The 14,680-nt window shown below is 42.8% G+C and overlaps 1 protein-coding gene across 3 annotated transcripts in view; it reads left to right on the top strand.

Moving 5' to 3' along the window:
* Positions 1–14,680, top strand: part of CCDC149 (coiled-coil domain containing 149) — a 99,058-nt gene that overhangs the window by 30,048 nt on the left and 54,330 nt on the right. For 2 of the 3 annotated variants that reach the window (XM_054581998.1, XM_054581999.1), the window contains exons 2-3: positions 3,943–4,104; positions 7,641–7,679. In XM_054581998.1, coding sequence (XP_054437973.1) covers positions 3,943–4,104; positions 7,641–7,679 — 201 coding nt within the window. The remainder of the gene's footprint in view (positions 1–3,942; positions 4,105–7,640; positions 7,680–14,680) is intronic. The other variant, XM_054582000.1, reaches the window with a different exon arrangement.

Raw genomic sequence — 14,680 nt, 5'->3', positions numbered from 1 at the left:
TCTGTCCTAGACAAGCAGAGGGAGCAATTTCTGGGCACTTCAAGGGAATCATACCTCCTGGACTGGAGCTCGTCCGCCCAGTGTTTTCTCTCACACCCTTCACCCCAAACGATATTGCGGTATGGCATGGAAGTTGTGGCTTCCTCGCACTGGAGGGCACCCTGGGAACACCCCTCATAGTCCAAATGTGGAAGCTGAGGCCCAGGCAGTGTGTGCTTGCTGTGTTCCTTGTGTCTTGTGGTTTTCCTGGAGTCCCAATGGTTCATGATTAGCTCATCATTAGACCTATGTCTGGACGGAGGCCTCCTGCCTCTGCCCGGTGACTTTCTGCCGTCCCCCTCCTCCACCACCCGCACTCACTCATTCTCCTTTAGGAGCCAAAACGTCCCAAGCACTTGGCTGGTCTGGCTTTCTGGGCCATTATCGGTCCCTTCTAAGGCTGAGGGGCAAACCTGTGAATTTGGTGGTTGCTTAGATCTCCAACAGGAGGATCTTTAGCATCTTTTTCCTTTCCTTCCAGCTTTTTGTTGTTTGTTTCCAGATAGAAAGATAGGAAATGGGACATGCTAACAGCTGCCATCACAGGGACCAAACCATCATCATTTTAGAATGAGAGTGAGAAATGCTATCCCCTTCCCCAATACCCCACCAACACGTGCCCCCCAGAGGTTCCTACTGTCATTTTATTGAGACTGTGCATATATAGGGTGTTTGGCCAGATACAGTAATATAGAGCTCACGCGTATACTTGGGTTTTATTGAGGTAACATTGGTTAATAACATTGTATACATTTCAGGTGTACAACATTATAATTCCATATCTGCATGCTCTTGGGGGCTGGCCACTCAAAGTCTAGCTCCCTTCTGTTACCATATATTTGGCCCCTCTATCCATTTCACCCTCCTCCAGCCCATTTCCCTCTTGTAAACACCATTCTGTTTTCTGTATCTTTGAGTTTGTTTGTTTTGTTAGTCTGTTTGTTACTCTTTTGTTGTATAGTCTCACATAGGAGTGAAGTCATATGATTTTTGTCCTTTTCCATCTCACTTATTTCACTTAGCATAATGCCTTCAAGATCTACCCATGTTGTTGCAAATGGCAGTGGTTGATCCTTTGTACAGCTGAATAGTATTCCACTGTACATACGCACCGTCGTCTTTATCGTTTTACCCCTTGATGCACACTTTGGTTTATTCCATGTCTTGGCTATTGCAAATAATGCTGCAGTGAACATAGAGGGCACATCAGCATCAATAGCTGTTAGGGAAATGCTTGTGCTTGTTTAGAACCCCTCCAGGCAACAGAAGGGGGCACAGCCACCCCCAGAACAATTCTGAGAGTACTCCTTGGTCCTGAACTCGTGGGCTGCTGCTGGTCTCTCGGCCCTTCTGGACTATGGTAGACGGTTCTGACTTCTGAAACCCCATGAAGCACAGGTGGGCATGAGAACCATGCTAACTGCAGACTCCTGAGCCAGTCACCAGAGACTCCAGTTCAGTGGGTCTGAGCCAGAGCCCAGGAATGTGCATTTCACCAGCACCCCAATATGATGCAGAGCTGTTTTTTTCAGGGCTCCTTGTTGATGCAGCAACACCAGGCAGGGGGGCTATAGGGGAGGCGCCGGACCTTCGGCCAGGGCAGCACCACTTTGAGCTATTTTAGAAATGAGGTTTCAGCTCAAGATTTGTTCTACTGATAAAAAATCACCAACGTGGAACACAATTTTTGAAGTTCACTGTTCCAGGCCATAGTGAGCTGGAAGAAGAGCAGTCCAGCGTGGCTGTCTGAAGACCGCCCTTTTGTTGGAGTGGCGTCTCCTTCTATACAGAACGCATTTGCTTCCTTACCCTTTAGTGGAGTCACAATTGTCCTGTTTTCCGTGCCCTGAGGGGACGGAAAACAGCGATCCTGTGCGTCCAGTGCTGGTCCCTGGGTCTTTGGCAGGGGCCTCTGTGCCCAATATCTGCCGGGACCCTTAGACCAAAGGGGAGGGTGCTCTGCTTCTGAGGACCCTTTTGGACCAGGCCCCGGGAGAGGAATGGTTTCTCTCTTGGATCCTAACTGACCACAGTTCAAGGTCAGGGAACTCGAATTTCCACTTTGCCAATAGTGGTGGCCCTGACCTGTCCCCCGTCAGCAGACCAGACGTTACAACTCCTCTCACCTACTGCCCCTTTCAGTGTCTCCATGCCATGGGGTTTTCTTCCGCAAAGTGGGAAGCCACTGAGTATCTTTGGGGCTTCTTGCTTGGATCTAATAAACTGAAGGGACAAAAGGTAGCTGCCTTGGGACCCCCAATACTAATAGCTCTGACAATGGAGGCTGCTGATTACGGGCAAGGAACCGAAGGCACAAGGGCAGGTCTGTTCAATTGTGCGTAAACGGTATTTTTTTTTCCTGTGAAGTCTCAATACCTCCCTTAGGACATTGCAGCTGAGGTTTCGTAGCCACTTGCCTTTGATATTTACTCATTGGGGATTTTACTCTCGAGAAATCACTGTGGCAACAGAACCATTTTGCCTCCATGAAGACGGTGTCAAAGTCTTAAAATCCAGGACATTTTAAGGCAAGGTTCCAACCTCATTACTGCCAGGAATAAGATTCATCCAAGGTGGAAGTGTCCTCTCTTAGAACACAAATCCGTCTCAGAATGGCTTTTCTTTCCCCTTTGTTTTGGAAGCTAAGCAATTACTTTTTTTTTTTTTTAAGGGGGAAAAAATTGTGCTAATGCACAAAACTCTCTTTTTCCCCTTTCATTTATTTGAAATGGAACTTAACGAAGTCACTTCCGAGTAAGCACTATATATGAGTAATGCTTTTTGTCCATGAAGGAGCATTGGCTCAAATGGCACGGGAGTGCTGATTCTCTCTGCTTTGTGTGAGCGTCCATAATGACAAAGTGCTCATGTCAGGGTGTATAATGAAACTATAAATTGTTTTCATGAATGCTCTGAATTTGGTCTTTTACGGGGCAAATTCAAAAGGTACTTAGTGCCACATTTCACACATGTGAATAGCACCAGACTGCACAGCATAGCCAATAAAAGTAAAGAAGCTGTGGTCAGGGCGCTCCCTGGCCCATGTGGCGGGTGACTGTCAGGCAGGGGTGCTTCAAGGTAGACGGGGAGGTGGGGGGAAGGAGGGACAAAGAGTTCCTGGAAGGTGCACCCGAATGTTTGGGGATAATTCAAAATGTGGCTAAGATACTTGGCTCATAAAACTGGCCTCTGGTGGGAGGGGGCCGCACTGGGATCACAGAAGTTGTGCACGTCTTGGCCAAGATGATGAACAAAAATTCTCAGGTGAGAAAATGTCTGCTGCTGCATGGACAGGTACCATCTATGGCAGTGCTTTATGGTTCAATTGAATTATTTTTAAGAACATTTTTTGTGTTTTTTATTATATAAACCATATGGATTTATTCTAGAAAATTTGGAAAACACAGAAAAGCCAAAAGACTAGAATTTTAAAAGCATGCAAATTATTTTGCTACCAAGTGATAATTGTTAGTAATATATAAATGTCTTATTAAATGTCTCTCTGTGTCTATCATTTTGCAAAATTTTAAGAAAATTTTGCATAATGTTATCTGGATATATAAATCCTTTTTAAGCAAAATTGGGATCCAGCTATCTATTTATTTAGCTGTGTAATTCTTAAGAAGTATTCTACTAGTTTACTTATTTGTCAATGAAATGATTTTATCAGCCCCAGTTTGCCAAAGTTCATGAACATCCAAGATTTCGGTTGTGTCTTGAGGGAAATAGGTCAGGTACTGTAGCAGCCTTTGGGTGTGTATGTCAGTTACTGACAAATGTCTCCGGGTATATGATCTCTGAAAACACAGAAAGCAACAGAACAAAATAAAAAGCCAACCCCGCAGGGCATGTTAAATGGAGACCTGCTGACGTTTTGACCAGTCACTTGGATTTATTTTGCAGTACCTGGTGTGCAAAAGGAAACTGGAGAGTAAAAAGGAAGCCCTGCTGATCCTCTCCAAGGAGCTGGACACATGCCAGCAGGAGCGGGACCAGTACAAACTCATGGCCAATCAGCTTCGAGAACGCCACCAGTCCCTGAAGAAGAAATACCGAGAGCTGATTGTACGTATTACATCTTGGTGACATTCCTGGTCCCCCATAAAGATAGAAAGAGGGCATTTTAACATGCTGTTTCTTCAAAAAAGGATTGAATTCAAACAATTCCAAAGTGGAAAAATTAAGAAGTGCAAGTCATCATCCCTGTTTCCTCCACTGTCCAGTTCCATGGGCTAGTCCTGTGTACATCCCACCAGATCCAGACTGCTTACACGGGCACCTATGAAACATGCACATGTATGTATGTGTTTGTGTGCCTGTTAACTTATTAATTTGTTCATATGGAGTATTTTTTAAGGAAACTTGTATTATAAATCCGCTCTGTCTAATTCAGAAACCACATGTGGTTATTTAAATTCCATTTTAAATTAATAGGAATTAAGTAGAATTGAGAACTCAGTTCTTTCTCCCGCTACACGGGCTCAGTTGGCAGAGTCGGCTGGCTGGGGGCGACCGTGTTAAATCGCATTGCTGTGGGACATTTCACAGGGGCCCCTGTGTCGGGCAGCTGGCTGAAGGAAGTTCCCATTTGCTGTGGAGTTCTGTTGGATACCATTGTAGGCGTGCTGCTCTGAAACTTGCTCTTTTCTTTTCTTTTTTTTTTTCCAGTGTCTGGCATCCAGTAGGTGCCAATTGGACTGTTTTATGTATTTTCTATTTTTATATATTTTATTGATTATGCTATTACAGTTGTCCCATTTTTTTCTCATCTTTATTCCCCTCCGTCCTATACCAGTCCACCCCCCAACATGCCCCCCCGCTTAGTTCATGTCCATGGGTTGTACATATAAGTTCTTTGGCTTCTCCATTTCCTACGCTATTCTTAACCTCCCCCTGCCTATTTTGTACCTATTATTTATGCAGCTTATTCCCTGTACCTTTTCCTCTATTCTTCCCCCTCTCCCTCCCCTCTGTTTTACTGTTCATAGTTTTTGATCTTCTTTTTCTTAGATAAGTCCCTTTAACATTTCATATAATAAGGGCTTGGTGATGATGAACTCCTTTAACTTGACCTTACCTGGGAAATGCTTTATCTACCCTTCCATTCTAAATGATAACTTTGCTGAACAGAGTAATCTTGGATGTAGGTCCTTGTCTTTCATGACTTTGAATACTTCTTGCCAGCCCCTTCTTGCCTGCAAGGTTTCTTTTGAGAAGTCATCTGATAATCTTGTGGGAACTTCTTTGTAGGTAACTGTCTCCTTTTCTCTTGCTGCTTTTAAGATTCTCTCCTTGTCTTTAATCTTAGGTAACTTAATTACAATGTGCCTTGGTGTGTGCTTCCTTGGGTCCAACTTTTCTGGGACTCTCTGAGCTTCCTGAATCTCCTGGAAGTCTATTTCCTTGGCCAGATAGGGAAAGTTCTCCTTTATTATTTTTTCAAATAAGTTTTCAATGTCTTGCTCTTCCTCTTCTGCTTCTGGCACCCCTATGATTCAGATGTTGGAGCATTTAAAGTTGTCCCAGAGGTTCCTAAGCCTCTCCGCATTTTTTTGAATTCTTGTTTCTCTGTTTTCTTCTGGTTGAATCTTCTCTTCTTTCTGTTCCCAGTCAATGATTTGAGTCCTGGTTTCTTTCCCTTTACTGTTGGTTCCCTGTATATTTTTCTTTATTTCACTTTGTATAGCTTTCGTTTTTTCCCTCCATTTTGTGACCATACTCAACCAGTTCAGTGTGCATCCAGATTACAAGTGTTTTGAACTGTGCGTCTGATAGGTTGGCTATCTGTTCATTGCTTAGTTCTATTTTTAGAGCTTTGATCTGTTCTTTCATTTGGGCTATATTTCTTTGTTTCAGGGCACCTGTTACATTGGAAGGGGCAGAGCCTTAGGTATTTGCCAGGGCAGGGCAACCCAGGTCGCTGAGTTGTAACGCTGTCTGTAGGGGAGGGGTCCGAGAGGGAACAATGCCAGTTACTTGGCTCTCGTCTGGCTTCCAGTCACTGCCCCCACTACCTACAAGCAAATTTATCCCTCTGGTGCTGACTCCCAGGCGGGTGAGTTTGTGGGTGGGCTCTAGAACCCTACTGGTCTCTCCAGTGGACTCTCCTGTGAGGCTGGGAGTTTCTCCTGCCACCACAACCCCCACAGTATTTTACAGCCAGAGGTTTTGAGGCTTCTTTTCTCACACTGGACCCCTGAATTGCGCTGTCTGCCTCATTCCCCAGCTGTTACTCCCAGTTTATCTGCACACAAACGTGGGATTGCCTGGTCTGCCAGCCGCTGTCTGGACACGCGGCCTCTCCTCCAGGCTGCCCATCTCCGCCCCTCCGCCCCTACGCCCCTACAGTCTGTATGAATGTTTCTTCTTTAGCTCCTTGGTTGTCGGACTTCCACACAGTTTGATTTTCTGGCAGTTCTGGTTATTTTTTGTTTTTAAATGTGTTGTTGTCCTTCTTTTGGTTGTATGAGGAGGCAAAATGTACCTACCTATGCCTCCATCTTGGCCGGAAGCCTAAAACTTGCTCTCTTCATTCAACACTTGGTTTTGGACATCTCTTGAGGCCATACATACAAATTTAGTTCCTTTTTAAAAACAGTTGCATAGTAATGTTTCCATAATTTTATTAACCTTTCTCTTATCATAAACATTTAGGTTCTCTCTAGGGTTTCATATAACAAGATTTTTAAGGGTGTAGATTATACTGAATTGGAGGAAACCAACAGCATAGTGCTATTTTGGATTCTTGCTTCTTCTTTTTTTTTCTCGTGGATACAACCTCTTTTTTAAGTGTGGGTACCTTTGCCATTTGTGCTGGGATCACTGTGCCATCCTGGAATAGGAAGAGTAGAAAGATTCCTCAGGTTAAAATAATGTTGACAATATATGGGCAGTATCAGATAAAAGTGTACTCGCTTATTTAGCATTTACTCATTCTCCAGAGATTTTGTATTCCTGGGTGACCCACAAGGGAGGGAATTGAACCCTTTTAAGACAGGAAGTGTGATAGGACTGGAAGTTCTCAGTTACTTTTATTTTGAGCATATCCTTTCCACACACCCCAAATTGTTCTATTCATAGAGAAAACTCAAGTGATCTATTTAAAAGAGAAACTCAACTCAAACCAAATAAAATATAAGTTTGGCTCTTCTCAAAAATAATTTTGATATTGTTTCACATAGTTTTATTTTTATTTTATTTTTAAGGTTCTGTTGTTGTTATTCTCATTAGAAAGAGGGGGGAAGGGAGAAAGAGAGAGAAAAACATCAATACCAGGGATCAAAGACACGGTGTAGGTATGTGCTCTGACCAAGAATTGAACAGGTGACCTTTCAGTTTAAGGAACAATGCTTCAACCAACTGAGCCATATCAGCCAGGGGTGGTTAACATAGTTTGAGAAAATATATAGGTTTGGTCCTAATTGAAACTGATTCCTTAGAGGTTTTTCCAAAATAATTCTTGTTCAGTTTATAGTTAATTTTTTTAAAGCGTATTTGAGCTTGGTTCAGCACATTTCTGGTTGCAGAAGGTAGGAGTTGGGAGGATCTGAATGTAAGCACTTTTTTTTTTTAACTAAAATGTAGCACTTGTTTCCTTGTAGGATGGAGATCCGTCACTTCCTCCTGAAAAGAGGAAACAGGTAAGACTTATTCCTGATCTGAGATAACTCTTAAATTGTTTGCATTGGTGCCTTACAACAGTTAAAGAGATTGGAGAGTTCCACAACGTATAGAGAAATCTTTTATTTTCCAGAATCCTTTTGTACTACTGGGGAGAGTGGGTGGTAGGGAAATTCTGACTGTAAAGAGGGGATGGGGATGGGGTGTGGTGATGGGTGAAGGAAACCCAGTGAATTCCAACAGGATGGAAGAGGACACCCCAGTCAACCACATTCCCTTTCTTTGCTGTTGGGAACCCACGGGTTTAGAGTTCATGACTATAGCACTTTAGCTTACTCTTCCATGGATGATACTCTTCTACTGTTTATCTTCCGCCACTTCAGACATTTTTAAAATTTTGTATTTTATTTGATTTATACTTTAGTATAGTTAGCATACGATATTATATTAGCTTCAGATGTAGTGATTCAACATTCATATACCTTATGATGTGACCACCACAGTACGTCTGGGACTCATCTGTCATTAAAAGTTATTATGATATTATTGACTCTCTCCCTGTGCTGTACACTACATTCCCATGAATTGTTCATTTTATAACTAGAAGTTTGTGCCTCTTATTCCCCTTCACCTTTTCACCCCTTCCCCCACCTCCTCCCCTCTGGCAACCACCAGTTTGGTCTCTATATCTATGCATCTGTTTTTGTTTTGGACTTTGTTCATTTGTTTTGTTTTTTTTAGATTTCACATATAAGCGAAATCACATGATATTTGTCTTTCTCATTCTGACTTTTTTACTTAGTGTAATGCCCTCTGTGTCCATCCATGTTGTATTGTCACAAATGTTAGTATTTCAATTTTGTCATATTCCTGAGTAATAATCCACTGTGTATATGTACCACATCTTCTTTATCCATTCATCTGTTGGTGGACACCCAGCACTTCAGACTTATAAAAGCCATCTCACCAGCAAAACTCACAAGCCGTTTATGTTCTTTTCTCCTAAATGGTAGCTGACATAATTTATTGACATATTTAGTTTTTCCCTGCAGATTTCAGATGCACACTTTATCAATGAACAAATCCTTGTTTTTTTATACATGGATCTGTTTTTGGACTTCCTGTTCTGTTCCTTTGAGCTTTCTATATAGTCCTGTGATTGTACCATATTATTTTGGCTCTCCTTTATAGTACTTTTAATGCCTATTTGGGCTCATTTCCTTCCCTTTGTGCTTATTTTTCAGGAAGATACACTTTCAAACATTTTATTAGGACCTCCTCTGATGTCCCCAACCTCCACCAAAACCCATATCTATTGATATTTTGATTCGGTGTTTGTTAACTTTATAGAATAATTTGAGGATTGTTAACATTTTCATATGATCATGTCATACATCAAATTTCTTTTAATACAGTTGTGCGCACACACACATATATGCATACATACATATTGCTTTTTCCAAAGATACCTTTGTTAGAACTTTTCTTAACTTCACGAGTGTTCTATACTGATGTACCCTGAAGTATAGCCTTTCACGGGGTTGACGGGAGCCCGGATGATGGTGATATTAATGCTGTTATTAATGCTGTTCAATGTTATTGGAAGTCTCTGCACCAAGGGAGAGCTTCAGAACTGCTGGATGCAAATAAGGACAGATTTGTTTGGTCTCTCCATAACTGTAATGGCTAATTCAACACCCTGCTTTTGTTCATTGATCCTATACTTGGCACTGCATAGAAACTCCTTGGGTTCCTTACCTTGTGATTTTTGATGGTGTGTTAACCATATGCCCAGGACACACACACACACACACACTTACCCTTAAATAGCAGTTCAGTTCTGTGCTTATCCATTTAGTCATTCAGTTCTACTCACTCCCATAACCTCCTTGCTATTTTATTTTATTACTTTACAAGGCTTCAGGTTTGATCTAAAGTTGAATTTTTCTATGGAGCCAATTGATTTTTTTTTTTCTAAGCAAAATTACATGGAAATGTATTATTAACATCTAAAAACTGGGATCCTGAATCTGGAATTGCTAGGTGCTTTTGTTTTTGTGTTTTTGGTGGTTATGAGCAGTCATCTTTGCCATAATTTTAGAGTTTGTTAGTATTCATGAAGGAGTTTTACAGTGTAAATGAATTCACATTCCATGACTTTGATAAAAAATTTACATTGACTGAGGAGAATCTGATGAATTCCAGCAAGTCTGTCAAGCCGCATTCGTACAGCTCTTTAAAAAAAAATTTCAAGGTCCTAAACTCTGGATTTGTAGATTTTAATATAGCTTTAATATGGCACTGAGTTCTTGTCCCTCTGGGCTTAGTATGGTGCTGTGAGCTTGTACTCTGCGCCCTGTCTGCCGGAGCGGGAGCTGCTGACCTGCTGCCTGAGTTAGGGTGCACTGGGGTGCAAGTGACAGAAACTGGAAACTGCTTGGGCAATACAGGAACCGATGACCTAACAGAACCAGAAGTTCAGAGGCAGGCTCCAGACGCTGTGCGGTCATCAGGTGCCCGTTCTCTCCCACTGTGTCCCACTTGGCAAATAAAAATACAGGACGGGCAGGTCACTCTAAATTTCAGGTGGACAATTAATACTTTTTCAGTATAAAGATAAGTTCCATGCATTATTAGGGACATATCATTGCTAAACATTATTCATTGTTTATCTGAAATTCAAACTGAACTCGGTGTTCTGTATTTTATCTGACCACTCGATCGCTGTGCCACTTTTAACGTCAGCTTCCTCTTGAACATCACATGAGTTTTTCTTCTAAGACTGGTTCCTCTAAGCAGGGAGGCAGAAAACCCAGCCCCAGAATATAAGTCCTTCCCTCCAGTCTAACTGGGTGAGTGTTGGATGTGTTTCCCTTCCTGGGCTACTAGCATTCACCAGGAGAGTACTACGTTAATTGCCTTAGATGAAGCACCCGGGATGGAAGAGCTATGAGGGAGCCAGCAGAGACACCCATCAAACTAATTGTGTGGCCTTGGGAAGGTTGCTTTGGGTATCTGAGCCTCAGCTTTCTCATCCATTAATTGGCAGAAAGTGGTACCCACCACATAGTGTGGCTATAAGAAACAAATGAGATATTGCAAGTAGAGTGTTTTCAGTTCCATTTTTCTGGACCAGTGGTTCTTATACTCTTGAGAATCCGAGATATCTTTGAGAATACAATGACAGATAAGGGTCTTTGCTCCAGAGATGGGACACATACATGCCTACATTTTTGCATTCAGTTACCTGGATTCATACGCTATCTGCAACCCATTCATGGACCCTTGGGATTCCTGGGACTACATTTAAGACCTGCTACTGTAAATGTGTTGAGGTTCTTCTCAGATATTAGTGGAAACAATACCACATCCTCTGTCTTTGTAGTGCCTCGTGCTTTTTTCCCAGAGACTATATATGCATGTGAGGCTGGCTGGCTGGGAAAATGGATGGATGGATGGACGGATTGATGGATAGCTGGATAAATGGATGGATGGATGGATGGATGGATGGCTGGGTGGATAGCTGGATAAATGGATGGATAAATGGATGGATGGATGGATAGATAGCTGGATAAATGGATGGATGGATGGATGGATGGATGGATGGATGGATGGATGGAATCTCCCAACTATCTTCTGAGGTCACACTGGCAAGTTCTGTCATGTGTAAAGTCTCAAGGGTGCATTATGGGCATCATTGATTCAAATTTAACCCAACCACTTGCTGGCTGGGTGATCTTGTGTCACCTATCTGAGACTCAACTTCTTTCTCTTCCAAATGAACATAATAATGAGACATATTTGTAAAGTTTTTATGAGGAATTGGTATGAAAATGCTTCAAACACTGACTTCCTTGTACTTGGTGAGTGCTCCATGGTAAGTAAAAAAAATTGAGTTGGCTGTTTTTTATTTTTCTCATGACTTGTCCAAGGTCACATTGCAGGTTGATAGAGCAGGACTAGAAATCTCCTAACTTATGGTTCAGGGTTCAAGTTCAGCTGTTTTGGTTCTACATCCGATTCTTGGAATGTTTGATTGGAGAGCAAATATGATCAATATTTAATCCAACCCATTCTGTAAGTCCAAAGCTTAAATGTGCTATTCAAAGCCGTCTGCTTCAATGTGGTGGAGAACCCGAAATGGACATAGGAATTTTTACCTAAGCCAGTGTTCTTTCCTGGGGTGAACACAATCTGGCCATAATTTCTTCCTGCTTTTTTTGTCTCCTCCTCAGAGGACAGACCAGATCTTTCATGGTTGTGGTTCTAGAAATATAGTTGTCGAGGCTTTCTTTTGGAACTTAGAATCCTTTTTAAGACAACTCAATTTCCAATGGTAAATCATCCGTTAAAGAAGCTGTGGGGAAATCACGACAACAGCAATGCACTAATAGCTTCTGGTGGAATGTTGAAATGAAAATTTCTTCTTGACACTCCAGGCAGAGCTGGGCACCGAGTACCTCTTTGTACCAAAGCGAGAGATCACCAAAAGGTCTCTGGCAACCCTTTAAATATTTTTCTTTTGCTAAACAAACAGTCTCTCCAAGGGGGACAACAAGGGGAATTGAAATGATGGTCTTGTGTTAATCTTCTTATAAAGTGGGATTTGGGGGATCACAGCAGCACATTTTCCCCACACAAATTCCTCCTTGAATAAATCATCAGCTGCCTCTGTGTCTCTTCCAGTTTTGATTTCAAGCTGATACACTACGGGAGACGTTCCTCCTGGTCCATGAGGCAGCCTTTGCCCTCTTCCATTAAAAAGAGATGGCTTGCCCTGACTGGTGTTGCTCAGTGGGTTGGGCATCCTCCCACTAAGTGAAAGGTTGCAGGTTCAATTCCCAGTCAGGGAACATGCCTGGGTTGCAGGCTGGTCCCTGGTTGGGGCATGTGAGTGCAAGAGGCAGCCAATTGATGTTTCTCTCCCTCTCTTTCTCCCTCCCTTCCCCTCTCTCTAAAATTAAACAAATAAAATCTTTAAAAGTGACAGCTTATTTAGACAGCAGCGTGCGCCAGGATGACATCCTGGAGAAATCAGAGCGGAGCGTAGCCCTCCGTGAGGTGGGGCGGAGGGGAGGCTTTCACTTCAGTAACAATGTCTTCTTGGTCAATCTTCTCTTAGTCCCCGGTGACTGCGAATCAGAGCAGTTCTGTCCCTGCGTCCTGGTTGGATGCTCAGAACCCAAACCTTCCTTCAAAGGTCTTGAGTGCTTTGAGATGTTTCTTTTATAACACTGAACAGTACAGCATCCAGGGAAGACATGCAGGGTCCAGACTGTGGGAAACCTCCCAAAACATAAAAGTAACTTTCTGCTGAGCCCTAATGCCTCTTGCCATAAGCCCTTTGAATCCTTGCAACAAGTTTGTAAGGAAGGTGAGAGCAACCCCCAATTTATAGATGAGGATATTTAAGCTCCAGGAGTCTAAAGAACTTGGGAGCTGTTAAGGGAGCCGCTCAGTGGCAGATGCAGGATCAGAATGACTAAGATTAAGCAAACATTTATTTAAATAGCAACCTCCGAAACCTGTTTGCCTGTGGGCTGGAAATGCAGTCACGAGGGTGTGTTTTGAGATTATGAGGTGGGAGTAGGCCCCTGAGGGCTCCTTGCACAGCCAAAACATATGTATGGAATAATCTCTCGGGGGTGGTTTTTTTGTAAAACAGAAAGCTGTCGTTGCAGCCAAGGCCATCACTTTGGCAGTTGCCGCGAATAGGGGCCCTTGCTCAGCAAAATGAGTTTCACTTTATTACTATTAACACAGGAGTCGCCATAGACCAAAGCAGCCGAGTAGAAATTGCAATTAAATTTGCTATCAATCACACCTCTCAAGTATGCTTGGTGTTTCATCCAATGTTTTTTGGCCTTTTTTTTTTTTTTTACATATTCTTGTTTAATGTAATGCTTTCCCCTCTTGAAGATGGGGGTTTAAGGGGTCCAGAGTGTCGAGCTTTTTAACACCATGCAGTTGAGCAGCATTTTCTACGTCTGGTCTCTCTCTCTTTTTCTCTCTCGCTCTTTTTTTCCTTACTCTCCCTGAGGAAGTGCCTAGGCCATGGCTTGACCTGACTCTCTGTCTCTCTTTGATTTTTCCCTCCCACTTTTGAACTCCAGTTTTGCTATGTAAACAAACTAGAAGTAAGGTAGAGGGCTTTCTGGTAGGCATCGTTTTCACATCACGTCGTAGAGCGAGTGTTCCATGGCTGTAACAGAAATGATGGTCATCGAGTAAATTACCGAGACTCAAGAGGACAGAGGGATTGGTCCTGGCATGCTGCCCTTTCCCCTCCTGGTTGCTGGTCTGAATTATTTAAGGACTCAGGTGAGAACACGTGGCTTTTCCCTGTGCCTGGGCTAGCACCAGCTTAGACGATTAACCTGAAACTTTTCATCACTTTCTTTTCATTTTTGTATTCTCTACGCTCTAGGTTCAGTGCATGGGCGGGCGGTGGGGGTGCTGTGGATTTAACTAACAGGAGGGGAAAAAGCATATAATTTTATGAATATTTTATGTAAAAGGGGGTTCATAGAAAAGAAGTGGAACTCAAAGAAATGATTAGATTTGGGAGTTTAAATACCATTCTAACAAAAGGAATGGGCTTCCAGGAAAAAGGCTGGAAAAGGCTGGGCTTCCAGGGATGGACAGCTGTGGGAAAGTGACGAGGAAATGTATGTGGAAAATAATGGAGTTGGGGTTGTTTTAGTTAGCGGTGTTGACTGTGCCGCCTCTCTGGCTGCAGCGTGAGGAGCCGCTCTCCTCTTCCTGGAAGCGGAGAGGATGGGACATGCTCACAAAAGGAAATTTATGCCCTGCCTTTAGGCAGAAAAAGGGAGGAAAGATAGCTCCCTGTATGTTGATTCTCGATTGCCTTTAGCTCAAAATAATCCTTACGACCAAGCGGCCTATTTTGGAGTGACATACTCTGATCCCCTCATAACCATCTTTTCATTTCTTCCATCAGGGAGAAAGCTGGTATCGTGTGGGCTCCCTTTCTCCCCATCTCAAAGATTTAGGGCCGTTT

The sequence above is a fragment of the Pteronotus mesoamericanus genome, unplaced genomic scaffold (genome assembly GCF_021234165.1).
Source record: "Pteronotus mesoamericanus isolate MK-2021 breed Mesoamerican mustached bat unplaced genomic scaffold, CSHL_Meso_final contig_68, whole genome shotgun sequence".
In the NCBI taxonomy this organism is placed as follows: Eukaryota; Metazoa; Chordata; class Mammalia; order Chiroptera; family Mormoopidae; genus Pteronotus; species Pteronotus mesoamericanus.
Note: the sequence above shows the minus strand (reverse complement) of the source record. Positions and strands in the feature narration are given on the sequence as shown.